The sequence below is a fragment of the Clinocottus analis genome, unplaced genomic scaffold, assembly GCF_023055335.1.
Source record: "Clinocottus analis isolate CAN_PGR_092001 unplaced genomic scaffold, fCliAna1.0.p SCAF_55, whole genome shotgun sequence".
NCBI lineage: Eukaryota > Metazoa > Chordata > Actinopteri > Perciformes > Cottidae > Clinocottus > Clinocottus analis.
The window spans coordinates 100001-120000 of record NW_027176213.1 but is presented as its reverse complement, the minus strand read 5'-3'; the positions used below and the strand labels follow the sequence as shown (position 1 = coordinate 120000).

Below are 20000 nucleotides of genomic sequence, written 5' to 3'. Positions count from 1 at the left end.
GTAATGTACTGCAATGTACCGCAATACAATGTACTGCAATACAATGTACTGCAATGTACTCCAATGTACTGCAATACAATGTACTGCAATGTACCGCAATACAATGTACTGTAATGTACTCCAATGTACTGCAATACAATGTACTGTAATGTACTGCAATACAATGTACTGCAATACAATGTACTGTAATGTACTGCAATGTACTGCAATACAATGTACTGTAATGTACTGCAATACAATGTACTGCAATGTACTGCAATACAATGTACTGCAATACAATGTACTGCAATGTACTGCAATACAATGTACTGTAATGTACTGCAATGTACTGCAATACAATGTACTGTAATGTACTGCAATACAATGTACTGCAATACAATGTACTGTAATGTACTGCAATGTACTGCAATACAATGTACTGTAATGTACTGCAATACAATGTACTGCAATACAATGTACTGTAATGTACTGTAATGTACTGCAATACAATGTACTGCAATACAATGTACTGTAATGTACTGTAATGTACTGCAATACAATGTACTGTAATGTACTGCAATACAATGTACTGTAATGTACTGCAATACAATGTACTGTAATGTACTGCAATACAATGTACTGTAATGTACTGCAATACAATGTACTGTAATGTACTGCAATACAATGTACTGTAATGTACTGCAATACAATGTACTGTAATGTACTGCAATACAATGTACTGTAATGTACTGCAATACAATGTACTGTAATGTACTGCAATACAATGTACTGTAATGTACTGCAATACAATGTACTGTAATGTACTGCAATGTAACAGGAACTCTGGATTTACTAACTTCATATAAAATGATGAAGAAACTCACCAGCAGGTGAAACATGTCGATGTCGAGGATAGAGAGACTGTTTTCTACCTGAGAGTCTGGAACCAGGGCTACACACACACACACACACACACACACACACACACACACACACACACACACACACACACACACACACACTGATTACAAACATACCGTATGCAACTGTATATGTGTGTTGTGTGTTGTGTGTTGTGTGTCACCTGCTAGCAGCCTGATGAAGTGAGACTGAACTGTTGTTGGTGGAGCCGCACTCCAACAGGCTGAACTGAACCTGGTGAGAGCGCTTAAGCAGTCATCCTGTAACACACACACACACACAGTTTATATCTTCATGATTTACCTGGTGAACAGGTGACAAACGTTCACCCAACGTTCCTCTACCTGTGCACTGCAGGTTTCCATCTAACCCTCCAAAACCCCGCCCCTCTGCCCCTCTGTCTGTCTTTGTTACCTGTCGACAAGGTAAACTTCCAAACAGCGGCCTGTCCTCTTCCATCAGGAGGCGCTCTGCAAAGAAACGCACGTCAGCACAACGTCAGGTGTGTGTAAGTGTGTGTACCTCTCAGGTGTGTGTATGTGTACCTATCAGGTGTGTGTATGTGTACCTATCAGGTGTGTGTGTGTGTAGCTTCCATGTGTGTGTGTCTGTACCTCTCAGGTGTGTGTGTACCTGTGCTCTGGATGGTGTAGGCGCAGGTGGACCAGCTCAGCACTGGGACCCGGTGGTCCTGCTCGTTGGGGTTCAGCTTCAGTCCCAACTTGTAGGTGGACATGCTGAAGGTGGTGATCATTTCCCTGACGCTGCTGGAGAACGGGTTCCTGGGAGAGACGGTGACATCATCACCTGCTGACATCATCCAGGTGTGTTCTAACAGGTGTAGAGTGGTACCAATGTTAACTCACTGTGGAGTGAAGTCCACTCTGAATCCTTCAGGGACAGCAGGCCCCGCCCCTTCTGCTACACCTGTTAGATATTTTATTAATGAACAAATATCAAACAGAAACAGGTGTAACCTTTAAATGATTGACAGGTAACTGACCGTCAGACGGCTTCCTGTGGGCGGAGTGAAGTGCTGTTATTTGCTGATTGGTCATTTTAAGCCACGCCTCCAGACTGGGATGATCGAGCCTGAGAGGAAAAGAGAGTTGACCTGTGCCCAGGTGTTTGTGCTCAGGTGTGTGTGTACCTGTAGTTAGGTGTGTGTGTACCTGTAGCCAGGTGTGTGCGTACCTGTCGCAGGTGTGTGCGTACCTGTCGTCAAGTGTGCGTACCTGTAGTCAGGTGTGTGCGTACCTGTAGTCAGGTGTGTGCGTACCTGTAGTCAGGTGTGTGCGTACCTGTCGTCAGGTGTGTGCGTACCTGTCGTCAGGTGTGTGCGTACCTGTAGCCAGGTGTGTGCGTAAATGTAGTCAGGTGTGCGTACCTGAAGTCAGGTGTGTGTGTGTGTGGCAGCAGAGGGATCACAGTGTTGCTCAGACACTCGCACAGCGGACACAGGAACTCTCCGTTTTCCACATCGTAGCTGGTGTGACCTCGTAGACGCTGCTGACGTCTCTGCTCTTTCAACTGCACCGCCTCAAAGTACCTGAGTGCCCGCCCACACACACACACACACGCAAACACACACGCACGTCCACGCATACACACAATAACTTCTGTTGGGATATAGCTCTGTATAAATGGATATTGCTAGTATTGTTATAAAAAAGGTGCAGCTGCAGTGCCTCACCTCTGCCAGCAGGTGGCGTGCATAATGTGTCCACAGCTGGCCGTGTGGATCCCCAGTGACAGGTCAGGGTTCATGAACAGAGGGTCGTGACGCTCTAAAACACACATTTACGCATTTGTCAAACAACACGGACTAGCAGTAAGCGGCTGCTGTCCCGATGATGTCATAGTGAGGCCCCGCCCACCTGGGTCGTTGCATCGGCGGTTTTTAGACAACACTGTTGATCTCTGGATGAAGGCCGCCAGCACCATGGCTCTGCCTTGACCTCTGACCTCCTGCTCCTCCTGACACAGGATACAGGTCACCAGCTGACGGCGCTCAGCTCCGCCCACTCTCCTGGGACCGACACACACCTGTGCAGCGCAGGTGGACTCCAAACTGGGAGGACTAGAAGGGGAGCAAATGCTTCACTATTCTTTGATGTAACCTTCAGGTCAGGTGTGGACAGGTATACACAGGTGTATACACGTGTGGACAGCAGTGGCGGCCATCAGGGCCTTGTAAGCCTTCTCTGAAGGTCTAAACAGAATCACAAAGTTCTAAATATTTTATAATTAAAAAAAGTATATATAGTTTTATTTTGTATAATTAAAAGTGAGTTATTTTATAATGTTATAGTTTTTCACAGATCCAGCTCCTTCATGTGTTCATCTGCTCCTTGAGCACATGAAGGAGAAGAGGAGGACATTATGAATAATGTCCGATAATAACTATAACTTTTAATTATAAAAAATATAAATATATTTTTTTAAAGTTAGAAAATAGTTATAACTTTGTGAATCCGTCTCGGCCTTCAGAAAAGGCGTAGAAGACCCAGACTTGTGTCCAGGTGTACCTGTTGTCTACAGCAGCAGGTGTGTGTCCAGGTGTACCTGTTGTCTACAGCAGCAGGTGTGTGTCCAGGTGTACCTGTTGTCTACAGCAGCAGGTGTGTGTCCAGGTGTACCTGTTGTCTACAGCAGCAGGTGTGTGTCCAGGTGTACCTGTTGTCTACAGCAGCAGGTGTGTGTCCAGGTGTACCTGTTGTCTACAGCAGCAGGTGTGTGTCCAGGTGTACCTGTTGTCTACAGCAGCAGGTGTATGTCCAGGTGTACCTGTTGTCTACAGCAGCAGGTGTGTGTCCAGGTGTACCTGTTGTCTACAGCAGCAGGTGTGTGTCCAGGTGTACCTGTTGTCTACAGCAGCAGGTGTGTGTCCAGGTGTACCTGTTGTCTACAGCAGCAGGTGTGTGTCCAGGTGTACCTGTTGTCTACAGCAGCAGACGTGGACGCCTCCAGCTCCTCCAGACTCTGTTGGAAAAGTTCCTTGTTCTCGTTGATGAAATGTTTCTGCATCTCAGACATTTGAGCCATGATCTTCTCCCTCCGGAGACGAGCCATCTCCGCCTTCCTCTTCCTCTCCGCCTTGTCTTTGTCTCGCACTGTCTGCAGAGAGAGGACATCATCATCATCATCATCATCATCATCATCATCATCAGTGAAAGACAACATCAATGTTTGACGCCTCACCTCCTCTGGTCCTTGTCCCTGGCAGACGGGGGCAGTGAAGGTGGAGGACGTTCGTTCTCTCATTGTTTTGATGTTTGCAAACGTCTGAAGACACAAACAAACTTCTGTGTCTCCATCTGAACAATGTCTCCACATGTCCACCACGAGAGGACAACTACGTCCTCTACCTCCAGAGTTATGTCCACCACGAGAGGACAACTACGTCCTCTACCTCCAGAGTTATGTCCACCACGAGAGGACAACTACGTCCTCTACCTCCAGAGTTATGTCCACCACGAGAGGACAACTACGTCCTCTACCTCCAGAGTTATGTCCACCACGAGAGGACAACTACGTCCTCTACCTCCAGAGTTATGTCCACCAAACACATTGTATTTGCAGAAGTGGATTAAACGTTATCAAAACATTATTTTGAATATTTTGATACTTTTTACAGAACAAACTAAACTGTGTGAAGTTGACCATGGTGAAATAATTTAACTGTAATATTTTTCATTAGCGCCTCAACTGAACAGATCTCTAGGGTGTGACATCATCGATCACCTTGAGGATCCAGGTGATCATGTCTTTGTGAACCTCCAGGTGAGGAGCGTTCTGCAGACTCTCCAACAGAGCCAGGGCACTTCCTGAAGTACTGGGAGCTTCACCTGGACCTGAAAACACACACACACACACACACACACACACACACACGCACACGCACAAACACACGCACACTGTTTATTGCTTGTATTGTAGTGCATCTTGGAGAAGGACTCTAGTTCACATCATCCGCAAAGAGCAGAGTCTCAGTTGTGAGGTCCTCTAACCGGAGTACATGTATACTGTGTGTATCAACCTAATGTGTGTTTGGAATGCGTGTATCTACCTCATGAGTGTATATACTGAGTGGGTGTATATGATGTGTGTACTGACATGTGATCTTGCAGGAGTAGTTAAATGTGATGTCATCGTCTCTGCTGCTGCTTTCCAGCTGCTGCTCTTCCTCTAGAAGAGCCACACCCACCAGATGAAGAACCTGTACACAGTACACACACAGTATACACACAATGCACACAGAGTATACACACAGTACACACACAGTGCACACAGTACACACAGTACACACACAGTATACACACAATGCACACAGTACACACACAGTATACACACAATGCACACAGTACACACACAGTATACACACAATGCACACACACAGTACACACACAGTGCACACAATGCACACAGTACACACAGTACACACAGTATACACACAATGCACACAGTACACACACAGTATACACACAGTATACGCAGTATACACACAATGCACACAGTACACACACAGTAAACACACAGTATACGCAGTATACACACAATGCATAGTACACACACAGTGCACACACAGTATACACACAATGCACACAGTACACACACAATGCACACAGTACACACACAATGCACACAGTATACACATAATGCACACAGTACACACACAATGCACACAGTACACACACAGTATACACACAATGCACACAGTATACACACAATGCACACAGTACACACACAGTGCACACACAGTGTACACACAATGCACACACAGTGTACACACAATGCACACAGTACACACACAGTGCACACAGTACACACACAGTATACACACAGTATACAAACAGTATACACACAGTGCACCCATAGTATACACAGTGTTCACACAGTATACATAGAGAGAAAGGATAGTGAGAACAGTCATTCTAGTACACCCATAGGGTTAGGTTCTAGTACACCCATAGGTTAGGTTCTAGTACACCCATAGGGTTAGGTTCTAGTACACCCATAGGTTAGGTTCTAGTACACCCATAGGGTTAGGTTCTAGTACACCCATAGGGTTAGGTTCTAGTACACCCATAGGGCTAGGTTCTAGTACACCCATAGGGCTAGGTTCTAGTACACCCATATGGTTTGGTTCTAGTACACCCATAGGGTTAGGTTCTAGTACACCCATAGGGCTAGGTTCTAGTACACCCATAGGCTTAGGTTCTAGTACACCCATAGGGTTAGGTTCTAGTACACCCATAGGCTTAGGTTCTAGTACACCCATAGGCTTAGGTTCTAGTACACCCATAGGGCTAGGTTCTAGTACACCCATAGGGCTAGGTTCTAGTACACCCATAGGCTTAGGTTCTAGTACACCCATAGGCTTAGGTTCTTGTACACCCATAGGGCTAGGTTCTAGTACACCCATAGGGCTAGGTTCTAGTACACCCATAGGGTTAGGTTCTAGTACACCCATACGGTTAGGTTCTAGTACACCCATACGGTTAGGTTCTAGTACACCCATAGGGTTAGGTTCTAGTACACCCATACGGTTAGGTTCTAGTACACCCATACGGTTAGGTTCTAGTACACCCATAGGGTTAGGTTCTAGTACACCCATAGGGTTAGGTTCTAGTACACCCATAGGGTTAGGTTCTAGTACACCCATAGGCCGAGGTTCTAGTACACCCCATAGGGTTAGGTCCTCGTGTGTACATGTACATACGATAAAGGTATACATATATGTAGTATGTGCCTAACCCTCTGCAGCATAGACTCGGTCCAGCCCGCCCCAGTGGGCTCCGCAGCCCACTGCAGCACGGCGTCCTCTACGGCCAGCAGCACATCACACTGAAGCAGGTTCACCAGGCTGCCGAACAGAGGACAGAGACGGGGGGGGGGAGGAGGCGGGAGGTCTGAGTGCACACACACACACACACACACACGTTACCACCATGAAATATCATCACACAGGTGTAACTACGGGATAGACATGTGTGTTTACCTGTTGTCTGTGCATTCTGTCTCCTCAGCTTCCTCTGAGCCTCCTCAGCCTGCAACGCATCACACACTGTTACCATGACATCACAAACCGTTACCATCACCTGATCAATCAACTGATCAGAGTGTATACCTTGGACTGGTCGGCTCTGCTGAAGTGATGAAAATAGAGGTTGAAGTGTTTGTTCCACTCGGGTCTTAGTTCATACAGACCTCGTCCCGTCACACCTGGTTTCCTGTTAACACAGTGGCTCTGTATTAGATCTATAGTAGATCTATAGTATATCTGTAGTAGATCTATAGTAGATCTATAGTATATCTGTAGTAGATCTGTAGTAGATCTATAGTAGATCTGTATTAGATATATAGTAGATCTATAGTATATCTGTAGTAGATCTGTAGTAGATCTATAGTAGATCTGTATTAGATATATAGTAGATCTATAGTAGATCTGTATTAGATCTGTATTAGATATATAGTAGATCTGTATTAGATATATAGTATATCTGTAGTAGATCTATTATAGATCTGTAGTAGATCTATAGTAGATCTGTATTAGATCTATAGTATATCTGTAGTAGATCTATAGTAGATCTGTAGTAGATCTATAGCAGATCTGTATTAGATATATAGTATATCTGTAGTAGATCTATTGTAGATCTGTAGTAGATCTATAGTAGATCTGTATTAGATATATAGTAGATCTATTGTATATCTGTAGTACATCTATAGTAGATCTGTATTAGATCTGTAGTAGATCTATAGTAGATCTGTATTAGATCTATAGTAGATCTGTAGTAGATCTATTGTATATCTGTAGTAGATCTATAGTAGATCTGTAGTAGATCTATAGTAGATCTGTATTAGATATATAGTAGATCTGTATTAGATCTGTAGTGGATCTATAGTAAATTTGTAGTAGAGCTGTAGTAGATCTATAGTAGAGCTGTATTAGATATATAGTACATCTATAGTAGATCTATTGTATATCTGTAGTAGATCTATAGTAGATCTGTAGTAGATCTGTCTTAGATATATATTATATCTGTAGCAGATCTATTGTATATCTGTAGTAGATCTATAGTAGATCTGTAGTAGATCTGTCTTAGATATATATTATATCTGTAGCAGATCTATTGTATATCTGTAGTAGATCTATAGTAGATCTGTATTAGATCTATAGTATATCTGTAGTAGATCTATAGTAGATCTGTATTAGATCTGTAGTGGATCTATAGTAAATTTGTAGTAGAGCTGCAGTAGATTTGTAGTAGATCTATAGTAGAGCTGCAGTAGATTTGTAGTAGATCTATAGTAGATTTGTAGTAGATCTATAGTAGATTTGTAGTAGATATCTAGTAGATTTGTAGTAGAGCTGTAGTAGATCTATAGTAGAGCTGCAGTAGATTTGTAGTAGATCTCTAGTAGATTTGTAGTAGATCTATAGTAGAGCTGCAGTAGATTTGTAGTAGATCTCTAGTAGATTTGTAGTAGATCTATAGTAGATTTGTAGTAGATCAATAGTAGACGGAAACTGACTTGAATGAAGCCACGCTGTCGATGACTCTTTCCAGACCCGTCTCCTTGTTCCCCTGAAGAACACACACGGACTATATGTAGGTCTGCAGTCAAACAGACAGACAGGTACACAGATAGATAGGTAAACAGACAGACAGGTAAACAGACAGACAGGTAAACACTCACATTCTCTGGCAGAGCCTTCACCAGCTCGCTGTGAGCCATCGGTCTGATTGACAGCTGATGGATGATTTCTCTTCTGACTTCATCAGAGGGTTCCACCTGGCCAACACCTGACACGTAGCGCTCACCTGTAGCCCACACCCAGCCACCCACCAACACCCACCCACACACACACACACACAGACACACACACACGTCAGCTTTCAGATGCAGTCGGCACCTCGTGGTTTCCATTAGTGCAGAAGGGTCATTAACATATCCGCTAATTAAAACTAAGGTTAGCCCAGTTGTTGTTGTTGTTGTGTTGTTTTTTGTCATTTGAATGCGACTCACCAACCACCATGATGATGAGGTGAAGCATCTCCTCGATCAGAGTGTTGTTCTGCTGGACCACATCCTGTCAACAGCAGAGCCTGTTAGTGTCTGTACTGCAGTCTGTTGTAGAGTCAGGACTGACCTTGTTAGTATCTGTACTGCAGTCGGTTATCGTGTCAGTAGTCAGTACTGACCTTGTTAGCCTCTCTGTATCTCTTCCTGCAGTCTGCGGAGCTGAAAATGTGAAAAAGTTCAAACCGACTCAGGACGATCATAAGGAAGTGGTTTGGATCCATCATGGCCGCTCCGGCCTGGACAGGAGACAAAGAAACAAACACACACTGCCAGTGGTAAATGACAGGAGACAAAGAAACAAACACACACTGCCAGTGGTAAATGACAGGAGACAAAGAAACAAACACACACTGCCAGTGGTAAATGACAGGAGACAAAGAAACAAACACACACTGCCAGTGGTAAATGACAGGAGACAAAGAAACAAACACACACTGCCAGTGGTAAATGACAGGAGACAAAGAAACAAACACACACTGCCAGTGGTAAATGACAGGAGACAAAGAAACAAACACACACTGCCAGTGGTAAATGACAGGAGACAAAGAAACAAACACACACTGCCAGTGGTAAATGACAGGAGACAAAGAAACAAACACACACTGCCAGTGGTAAATGACAGGAGACAAAGAAACAAACACACACTGCCAGTGGTAAATGGGTTAATTTGCAATACAGTTTCTGGTCCACACAACTGAGAAATGCATCAGAGGGGACCCACATCAATATGATTAGACTCATTATCAAGTCATGATTCCTAAATAATGTTAAACAAACACTAGTGGCAACTTCATTATGAACACATGGATTAGTGTGAAGGAGTGTTTTCAGTTAATAGAAAACACTCCTTTTATGCAGCAATTGTTAATAACACAAATATTATTCCTTCCTGTGTTGACCGAGGTTATAAAGGGTGGAGCCAGGAGATAAAGGAGAAGTCTTGTCATCACCTTCAGGAGGAGGATGGGCTTCAGGTTATGGACCAGAGCCAGTATGAAGGTTATGGATCAGAGCCAGTATGAAGAAGGTTATGGATCAGAGCCAGTATGAAGAAGGTTATGGATCGGACCCAGTATGAAGAAGGTTATGGATCGGACCCAGTATGAAGAAGGTTATGGATCAGAGCCAGTATGAAGAAGGTTATGGATCGGACCCAGTATGAAGAAGGTTATGGATCGGACCCAGTATGAAGAAGGTTATGGATCGGACCCAGTATGAAGAAGGTTATGGATCGGACCCAGTATGAAGAAGGTTATGGATCGGACCCAGTATGAAGAAGGTTATGGATCGGACCCAGTATGAAGAGAGGCTTTGCAAACTTGGGACCCAAGTGACTCGGTGAAGGGACAGGTGCACAATATTTATTAAGGTTTAATTGTCGTGACGATACAATATGGAGTTAGGTTGGTTAGGTGTGTCTGGCTCCCTGTAGCCAGCTGCCATGCTGAGACTCACTCTTTGGGTATAAACTGCTGTAAATGAGAGGTTGAGCTTTGGGATTCAAGAGACTAAACCCGAGGGCATAAGTGCACAACATTCATTAATATAAACGTGTTATAGTCGGTTCAATATGGAGGATAAAGATTTATGTCTGATCTATGTCCTGTTTCCCGTAGTTAGTTGTTATGCCATTATGTATTATTTTTCATGTTGTTTCTTGTTGTCTAGTTTGAGGTAATTTATAACTTGCATACACTTAAAATAAAATGATTGAAAGAAAGGAGACCACACACAAAATACACAAAACAAGTCGAGATGATTCTGTGTATCGTTGCCCAGCAGGTCAACAACAACAACAACAACAATAATAATAATAATAATTTACCTGCAGCATGATTATGTCCTTGTCGAACATCTCCACTCGGCACTTGACGTTGTGATAATAATAAATCTGAAACACACAACAAGACAACTTCATTCATAAATCAAAAAGAGAGAACAGCTCATTTTTGTCAGTTTTGTCAGTGAACACAAATATTTTCAGTGATTTACGTTCTAAGGATCTCTGATTGCAGCACAACCTCAGCTCTCAATGCAGTGAGGCTGCATTGGCATCACAAGTGTGAAGTGATAATCGGACTGAAGCTGAAACATTGAAGCTTCATTGTTGAAATTCTTCACTTCTCTTGTGAAAACACAACTTTACTCACGAGGAGGATGTACATACAGAGTACTCTGTACTCTGTATGTGTGTACTATGTACTCTTTGTACTTGGTGGGTAGGTCCTTAGGGATTTCCTCAGTGTTTATTTGGTAGTTTCACACCAAAATTTGACGGACAGCTCACCAACCCGGTGAGAGGCGGAGCTCCACAGACTCCATGACCTGTGAGTCGTGAGGAGCTCAGGGGGACAGGAAGTGAAGACGGACCAGAGCGTCTCAGCTGGTTCGTTAAAGTTGAGTCGTAAATAACTGAGCATATTATTTGTGTTTGTACTAATAATACATGTGACTGCTGGATGTGTATTATGGGATGTCTTCTCCCGCATGATTTAAACTGATCACGTCAGCATTGATCAGCTGGTATCGACTCACCTGGTTGATCAGGGAGAAGCCGTTCCTCCTCCACATCCCAGCATGCACCTGGGCACAGAGAACCAGACAGCGGAGGGGGAGTTCGATCAGGAGTGGTGGGCTGAGTTCCCCCTGAAGACACACACACACACACACACACACACACAGACACACACACACACACACACATTATTATGGGACGGCGTTGCGTAGGGAAAAGAGGTGCTTGGGCAAAACCTACATGTTTCAAAAATGTCCCACCTATCTGACTGAAAAGTGAAAATCCCAATCTGATTGGGGTGTCGGGCAAATGTCGGAAAAAATGTCTCTCTAGCGCCCCCTTTAGTTGTGAAAGCCCACGCTTTTACCAAATATGACACACGTGTCCAGGTGGGTCTACTCTACAAAAGAGTGATTGAGACCCTGAGGCTCCACCTACTTAGATTTTCCGCCATTTTGTGAAAATCATTTTTTTTGTCCGCTACTATTACAAAACCTTATGTGGATCATTATTGGTTCGAGGTGATCAAACGATAGTTCCAACTTTGTTGATATCTCATTGTGTTTAGAAGTTATTAACCAATAAACCTCTTAAGGGCGTGACTTAATACATCAGTACTCGGGCTCATATCGTCAGCTATTAGTTTAAAAACTCACAATAGATAAACACATTTATATTGGTTAACATCTGTTATCCACACAATTACATTTCCAGTGTTTGCTTGTTTTCAGGAGCTTGATTTACCCGTTACTCTTAAGGCTGATTTACACTCGGGTTTCACGCAGAGACACAAGACGCGCATGGACCCTTTGCGTGGTCAAATCAGACATCTTGTGTGCGTCACCCAAAATGTCTGACTATCCGTCAAAGCTACGCGAACCATTCGCCGCAGCAAGGCTGTGATTGGTCCGCTAACCACGTCCTTTCTGAGTCTCTCATGTCCGGTTTCACAGCATAATACCTCTGTTTTTAAAAGCCACAGCAGAAACAGGAACAATGGATCCTGTTGAAGAACGTTTGGCTGAAGAGGTCAAATATGAGCGTTTATAAAACCCGTCTGACGAGTATCAGGACACAAAGATGGAGGTGAATTCCTGGAGGGAGATATCGTGAACGTCGGCGTGCAGATCGACTCCATGGCCGTTGCGCCACCTGCTGGTCTGGAGTACGGAAAAGGTGGGAACCATAAACCAAAACGAGTCCGTCAATCCGACTGCGTGGCCAGACACAGTTGAAGTTGCAAGAGTGTATATCGCCCTTAACTGAAGATAAAGCACTAAATGAACATCATGCTGTATAGAAGAAGTCTAGAAACTAGAGGTTGAGATATAAACTCATGTTTACAATGTTTACTGAGGGAATACATCAAGAGAGAAGTAGAGTCACTTATATAGACTTCTATACAACCAGAGGAGTCGCCCCTGGTGGTCAGGAGAGAGATTGCAGCTTTAACACATGAAGCATAGACTTCTATACAACCAGAGGAGTCGCCCCATGGTGGTCAAGGGAGAGAATGCAGCTTTAACTCATGAAACATAGACTTCTATACAACCAGAGGAGTCGCCCCCTGGTGGTCAGGAGAGAGAATGCAGCTTTAACACATGAAGCATAGACTTCTATACAACCAGAAGAGTTGCTCCCTGGTGGTCAGGAGAGAGAATGCAGCTTTAACACATGAAGCATAGACTTCTATACAACCAGAAGAGTTGCTCCCTGGTGGTCAGGAGAGAATGCAGCTTTAACTCATGAAGCATAGACTTCTATACAACCAATGGTTAACTGACACTCAAATACCACAGACGGGTTACTGACCAGAGGAAGCTGTTCAGGGAAACGAGACGCGACTTCTGTCCTGCTGAGCAGAACATGAAGACCTGAGGAGGACAAAGATCATCAATGTGTGGACATGTTGATGATGTGTGTGTGTGTGTGTAACTGAGTGTGTAACAGTGTGTGTTACTATGTGTGTAACAGTGTGTGTAACTGCGTGTGTTACATGTTTACCTGCCAGCAGCCTGCAGACTGGGAGGTGTATGGACACCTTGTCTTGAGACACCTGGTACCTGAAGGTCTCCACACTGTGACCCGCTAGGCTCAAGCTGATTGGCTGCTCCCCGTCTGGCAGGCCGCCGTGACAGAGACTGAGCGCGCGCAGACACTTCCTGTAGGCCTCCGTCAGCACGCGCTCCTGAGGGTGGAGGAGAAACACAGTTACATTGGTTTCACCTTTGTTTGAACCTGAATGTAAAAGGGGAACGGGGAGAACAGCGGCTGTATTATTCATGTACTTCAGTATGTGGTACTTCTATACAGTATGTAGTACTTGTATAAGTACTACATAAGTAGTAGTAGGACAGTCTCACATCAGTGGAGCACCACTCCTGGATCATGGAGATGATGTGAGTCAGTTTCATCTGCAGAGTGAACGCTGCCTCCCACTCAGGCTCCATCTCTATGTGCTGGCCCACCTGTCTCACCACCGGGTCCATACCCTGGAGAGACAGACAGGTTCAGACAGACAGCTATAGACAGAAAGACAGCTACAGACAGACAACCACAGACAGACAGCTACAGACAGAAATACAACCACAGACATAAAGACAACTGCAGACAGCAAGACAGCCACAGACCGTCAACTACAGACACACAGACAGAAATACAGCTACAGACACAAATTCAGCTACAGACAGACAGCTACAGACATAAAGACAGCTACAGACAGACAGGTCTAGGTTACCTGCATACACTTGAGCAGCTCCAGAAAAGCATCCAGACCTTCTAGAAACTTCATCCTGAGCTGATCGCTCCACTCAGAGGGACGACTGATGAGCACGTACCTGCACACATGGACTGGTTTTACTGGTTTAGGACAGCTGCACAACTGGGATATTAGTCTCAGTAACTGGTATAAACCAGTAGTATAAACCAGCATGTCACTGGTATAAACCAGTATGTTAATGGAATAAACCAGCATGTTAATGATATAAACCAGCATGTCACTGGTGCTCACTTCAGGTCCCCGATGAGGCTCTGGACCCGTCCGAACTTGAAGGCCTGCTGGGCGGTGTAGCGGTCAAACTGGAAGCGGCCCTGCAGGTCTCGGTGGCGGAGGTGGTCTACAAAGGTCCTGATGATGGTGGTCATCAGGTCTTCCTCCACCATCAGCATCCGGGCCTGCAGCACACACCCAGCCCCTGTTAGTCCTGGTTAGCCCCGGTTAGCCCTAGTTATTCCTGGTTAGCCCCGGTTAGCCCTACTTATTCCTGGTTAGACGTGATTAGCCCTGGTTAGCCCCGGTTAGCACTAGTTATTCCTGGTTAGCCCCGGTTAGCCCTACTTATTCCTGGTTAGACGTGATTAGCCCTGGTTAGCCCCGGTTAGCACTGGTTATTCCTGGTTAATCCCGGTTAGCCCCAGTTAGCCCTGGTTAGCCCCAGTTAGTCCTGGTTAACCCCTATAAATATAGATGTATCCATATGTAGATCTATATGTAAATAAATCAGAGGGTCGGTGGTTCACGCCCCGGCTCTGCCGATCCACATCAATGTGTCCTTGAGCAAGACACTTAACCCCTATTTGCTCCTTGTGTCTATGGTGTGTGGAGCAAAAATGTAAGTTGCTTTGGATAAAAGCGATAAGATCTATATGTATGTAAATGTAGGTCTATGTGTACATATATATGTATGTCTGTGTATCTATATGTATATTTATGTATCTATATGAATGTTTATGTATCTATATGTAGATCTTTATATATCTATATGTAGATCTTCATATATATAAATATATATGTATCTATATGTAGATCTATATGTATCTATACGTAGATCTATATGTATCTATATGTAGATCTATATGTATCTATATGTAGATCTATATTTATCTATATGTAGATCTATATTTATCTATATGTATCTATATGCATCTATATGTAGTTCTATATATTATCTATATGTAGTTCAATATAAATATATATGTAGATCTATATATATCTATATGTAGATCTATATGTAGTTCTATATGTAACTCTATATGTAGTTCTATATATAAATCTATATGTAGATCTATATGTAGTTCTATATGTAACTCTATATGTAGTTCTATATGTAACTCTATATGTAGTTCTATATGTAGTTCTATATATAAATCTATATGTAGTTCTATATGTAGTTCTATATATAAATCTATATGTAGTTCTATATATAAATCTATATGTAGTTCTATATGTAGTTCTATATATAAATCTATATGTAGTTCTATATGTAACTCTATATGTAGTTCTATATGTAACTCTATATGTAGTTCTATATGTAGTTCTATATGTAACTCTATATGTAGTTCTATATGTAACTCTATATGTAGATCTATATGTAACTCTATATGTAGTTCGATATGTAGATCTATATGTATTGTGTCCCAACGACAGACTGAACTCACGGTCCTGGTGCTCCGTGACGTGGTCGCACTGCCAGCTCACCAATAGCGGTAGACAGGCAGAGAGAGACAGACAGGTGTGTTAGACAGACAGGTGTGTGTGAGGGACTCACCATGGTGGGGACGGTGAAGAGCTGCACCGACAGCGAGGTCACCGACACCAGGCGCTCATGGTCGTCCTCCATGAAGTCTGTCTGCAGGCGTCTGTAGTTCTACAAGGAAACACCACAGACCACATGACTTTACCACTGACACCACAGACCACATGACTTTACCACTGGCACCACAGACCACATGACTTTAACCCGGACACTACAGACCACATGACTTTAACCCTGACACCACAGACCACATGACTTTACCACTGGCACCACAGACCACATGACTTTAACCCGGACACTACAGACCACATGACTTTAACCCTGACACCACAGACCACATGACTTTACCACTGGCACCACAGACCACATGACTTTAACCCGGACACTACAGACCACATGACTTTAACCCTGACACCACAGACCACATGACTTTACCACTGGCACCACAGACCACATGACTTTAACCCGGACACTACAGACCACATGACTTTAACCCTGACACCACAGACCACATGACTTTACCACTGACACCACAGACCACATGACTTTACCACTGGCACCACAGACCACATGACTTTAACCCGGACACTACAGACCACATGACTTTAACCCTGACACCACAGACCACATGACTTTACCACTGGCACCACAGACCACATGACTTTAACCCGGACACTACAGACCACATGACTTTAACCCTGACACCACAGACCACATGACTTTACCACTGACACTACAGACCACATGACTTTAACCCTGACACCACAGACCACATGAGTTTACCACTGACGCCACATACCACATGACCTTACCACTGACACCACAGACCACATGACTTTACCACTGACACCACAGACCACATGACTTTAACCCGGACACTACAGACCACATGGCTTTAACCCTGACACCACCGACCACATGACTTTACCACTGACACTACAGACCACATGACTTTAACCCTGACACCACAGACCACATGACTTTACCACTGACACCACCGACCACATGACTTTACCACTGACACTACAGACCACATTACTTTACCACTGACACTACAGACCACATGACTTTAACAACTCTAAAAGGTATATACACATATGTGTATTCTATAGTACTATACTGTGGTAAGTATATAGTATACTGTATATTCTGTGTATTCTATAGTACTATACTGTGGTAAGTATATAGTATACTGTATATTCTGTGTATTCTATAGTACTATACTGTGTCGTTACCTTGGCGAACTGGATGGCAAAGATCTTCTTGTACTTGAGGTCCATGAGGAGGCTGTTCATCAGCAGCTGGTGGTAGATGTTCCTGGCTCCTACAGACACAACACACACCTGTTACATGTACACACTTCAGAGAACACACTTAAAAACACTTTAAACACACTTAGAGAGCACATTTAACACACTTAGAGACCACATTAAACACACTTAGACACCACATTAAACACACTTAGAGACCACATTAAACACACTTAGACACCACATTAAACACACTTAGAGACCACATTAAACACACTTAGAGACCACTTTAAATACACTTAGACACCACATTAAACACACTTAGAGACCACTTTAAATACACTTAGACACCACATTAAACACACTTAGAGACCACTTTAAATACACTTAGACACCACATTAAACACACTTAGAGACCACATTAAACACACTTAGAGACCACATTAAACACACTTAGAGACCACATTAAACACACTTAGAGACCACATTAAACACACTTAGAGACCACATTAAACACACTTAGAGACCACATTAAACACACTTAGAGACCACTTTAAATACACTTAGACACCACATTAAACACACTTAGAGACCACTTTAAATACACTTAGACACCACATTAAACACACTTAGAGACCACATTAAACACACTTAGAGACCACATTAAACACACTTAGAGACCACATTAAACACACTTAGACACCACATTAAACACACTTAGAGACCACATTAAACACACTTAGAGACCACATTAAACACACTTAGAGACCACATTAAACACACTTAGAGACCACTTTAAATACACTTAGACACCACATTAAACACACTTAGACACCACATTAAACACACTTAGATACCACATTAAATACACTTAGACACCACATTAAACACACTTAAAAACACTTTAAACACACTTAGAGAGCACATTAAACACACTTAAAGACCAGATTAAACACACTTAGACACCACATCAAACACACTTAAAAACACTTTAAACACACTTAGAGAGCACATTAAACACACTTAGATACCACATTAAACACACTTAGACACCACATTAAACACACTAAGAGACCACATTAAACACACTTAGACACTACATTAAACACATTTAGAAACAAAGCAGGTTTTCCTGTTCAAGAGGACTGCAGATGCGAATAAGCGATAGTTAAAATCCGGTACTGTGCATCAAATGGTAATACATTCATGTTTTAACTGTACGCGGTCCCTTTTAAATAAAGATATATATATGTGGGTTAATTTACCACCTGCTCATACAATGAGTATATACTGGGTATATAAATAGTATATACTTTGTATATAAGTACACCAGTAATACCTTTCCACATCTTGGAGTCGTTGAGCATCAGCTTGTCCACTAGAGACGAATACTCTCCTTCTGGACCTTTCTGCAGGCCGACCTCACACAGGACCCTCCTCAGCCCATCTGCAACAGGGACACACAGTGAGGCATTATGAGTAATGAAGTGCATGATTATGAGTAATGAGCGCCAGACTTACCAGAGTACTGAATGATTTGACCCAACCAGCTGAGAGCCCTCAGAGCGAAACACTGGTGAGCAACGACCGACGAGTGCATCACCTGAACCCGCAGAGGCTTGGACTGCCGGCCAGTGTTCCTCTGTGGGGTTAAATGTTATATATTATACATTATATATAATACATTATATATAATACATTATATTATATATTGTACATTATATGTTATATATTATATATCCGCCGAGGCTTGGACTGCCAGCTGGTGTTCCTCTGTGGGGGTGAGGTCACATGTTATACATTATATATTATACACAATATATTGTACTCCTGCATGTCTCTGTGATGTCACACACTCACCACTATTACAGACTTGGCCTGGTCACAGAACTGGAAGTCTCCGTACCGAACCGACTTCCTGCCCTGCAACACACACACAATCTCTCTCTCAGATATCTCTACACACAGGTGTGTGAGGTGTGTAGGTATGTCTACACACAGGTGTGTGAGGTGTGTAGTACTGACGTCTCGGTCCACGGTGGTGGCGAAGCTGACGGCCTCCTTCTGGCTGCAGTTGACGGCTTTCTGCAGCGTGTAGATCACCTGCTCATACGTGTGCACTTCATCATTAAACAGCATGCAGTAGTATGTGTCCTGTCTGCTCCTGCTCTTACACACACACACACACACACACACACACACACACACATTTATAATATAGTGTAGAGAGCTGTTAGCGCCACCAACGGGCTGCTTAGTTCATTACACCCACAGTGTGTGTGTGTGTGTGTGCGTCACTTTGTGTGCATGTGTGTGTGCGTGTGTGTGTATGTGTGCGTGCGTACGGGGGCTCTAGTCCTGCAGGCAGCAGGTTCTCCTGGTTCTCCTGGTTCCAGGTCAGCAGGTCCACAGCGTACTTCAGGAGGATGGAGAAGATGCTGAAACCACGAGCAGCCATGTCAGCAGGAAGCAGTGAGACAGGATCCTGAGGGACAGACAGGTGGAGACAGACAGGTTACCCTGGGGGACAGACAGGTGGAGACAGACAGGTTACCCTGAGGGACAGACAGGTAGAGACAGACAGGTTACCCTGAGGGACAGACAGGTAGGGACAGACAGGTTACCCTGAGGGACAGACAGGTAGAGACAGACAGGTTACCCTGAGGGACAGACAGGTAGAGACAGACAGGTTACCCTGAGGGACAGACAGGT

General features: G+C 43.7%; 1 protein-coding gene across 2 annotated transcripts in view; it reads right to left on the bottom strand.

Moving 5' to 3' along the window:
• The window catches only part of ubr2 (ubiquitin protein ligase E3 component n-recognin 2), a 38297-nt gene that overhangs the window by 9472 nt on the left and 8825 nt on the right, over positions 1–20000 (bottom strand). For both annotated transcript variants that reach the window (XM_068601841.1, XM_068601842.1), the window contains exons 6-39: positions 19634–19773; positions 19314–19452; positions 19149–19211; positions 18810–18930; positions 18628–18735; positions 17274–17362; positions 16051–16149; positions 14514–14677; positions 14241–14340; positions 13867–13995; positions 13508–13691; positions 13316–13377; positions 11524–11634; positions 10814–10879; positions 9108–9224; positions 8932–8995; positions 8602–8726; positions 8437–8489; positions 7031–7133; positions 6902–6950; positions 6658–6812; positions 5017–5119; positions 4645–4754; positions 4102–4185; positions 3836–4017; positions 2778–2980; positions 2594–2687; positions 2288–2449; positions 1904–1992; positions 1767–1827; positions 1534–1682; positions 1315–1370; positions 1064–1160; positions 864–931 (exon numbers count right to left, since the gene is read on the bottom strand). In XM_068601841.1, coding sequence (XP_068457942.1) covers positions 864–931; positions 1064–1160; positions 1315–1370; positions 1534–1682; positions 1767–1827; positions 1904–1992; positions 2288–2449; positions 2594–2687; positions 2778–2980; positions 3836–4017; positions 4102–4185; positions 4645–4754; positions 5017–5119; positions 6658–6812; positions 6902–6950; positions 7031–7133; positions 8437–8489; positions 8602–8726; positions 8932–8995; positions 9108–9224; positions 10814–10879; positions 11524–11634; positions 13316–13377; positions 13508–13691; positions 13867–13995; positions 14241–14340; positions 14514–14677; positions 16051–16149; positions 17274–17362; positions 18628–18735; positions 18810–18930; positions 19149–19211; positions 19314–19452; positions 19634–19773 — 3699 coding nt within the window. The remainder of the gene's footprint in view (positions 1–863; positions 932–1063; positions 1161–1314; positions 1371–1533; positions 1683–1766; positions 1828–1903; positions 1993–2287; positions 2450–2593; positions 2688–2777; positions 2981–3835; positions 4018–4101; positions 4186–4644; positions 4755–5016; positions 5120–6657; positions 6813–6901; positions 6951–7030; positions 7134–8436; positions 8490–8601; positions 8727–8931; positions 8996–9107; positions 9225–10813; positions 10880–11523; positions 11635–13315; positions 13378–13507; positions 13692–13866; positions 13996–14240; positions 14341–14513; positions 14678–16050; positions 16150–17273; positions 17363–18627; positions 18736–18809; positions 18931–19148; positions 19212–19313; positions 19453–19633; positions 19774–20000) is intronic.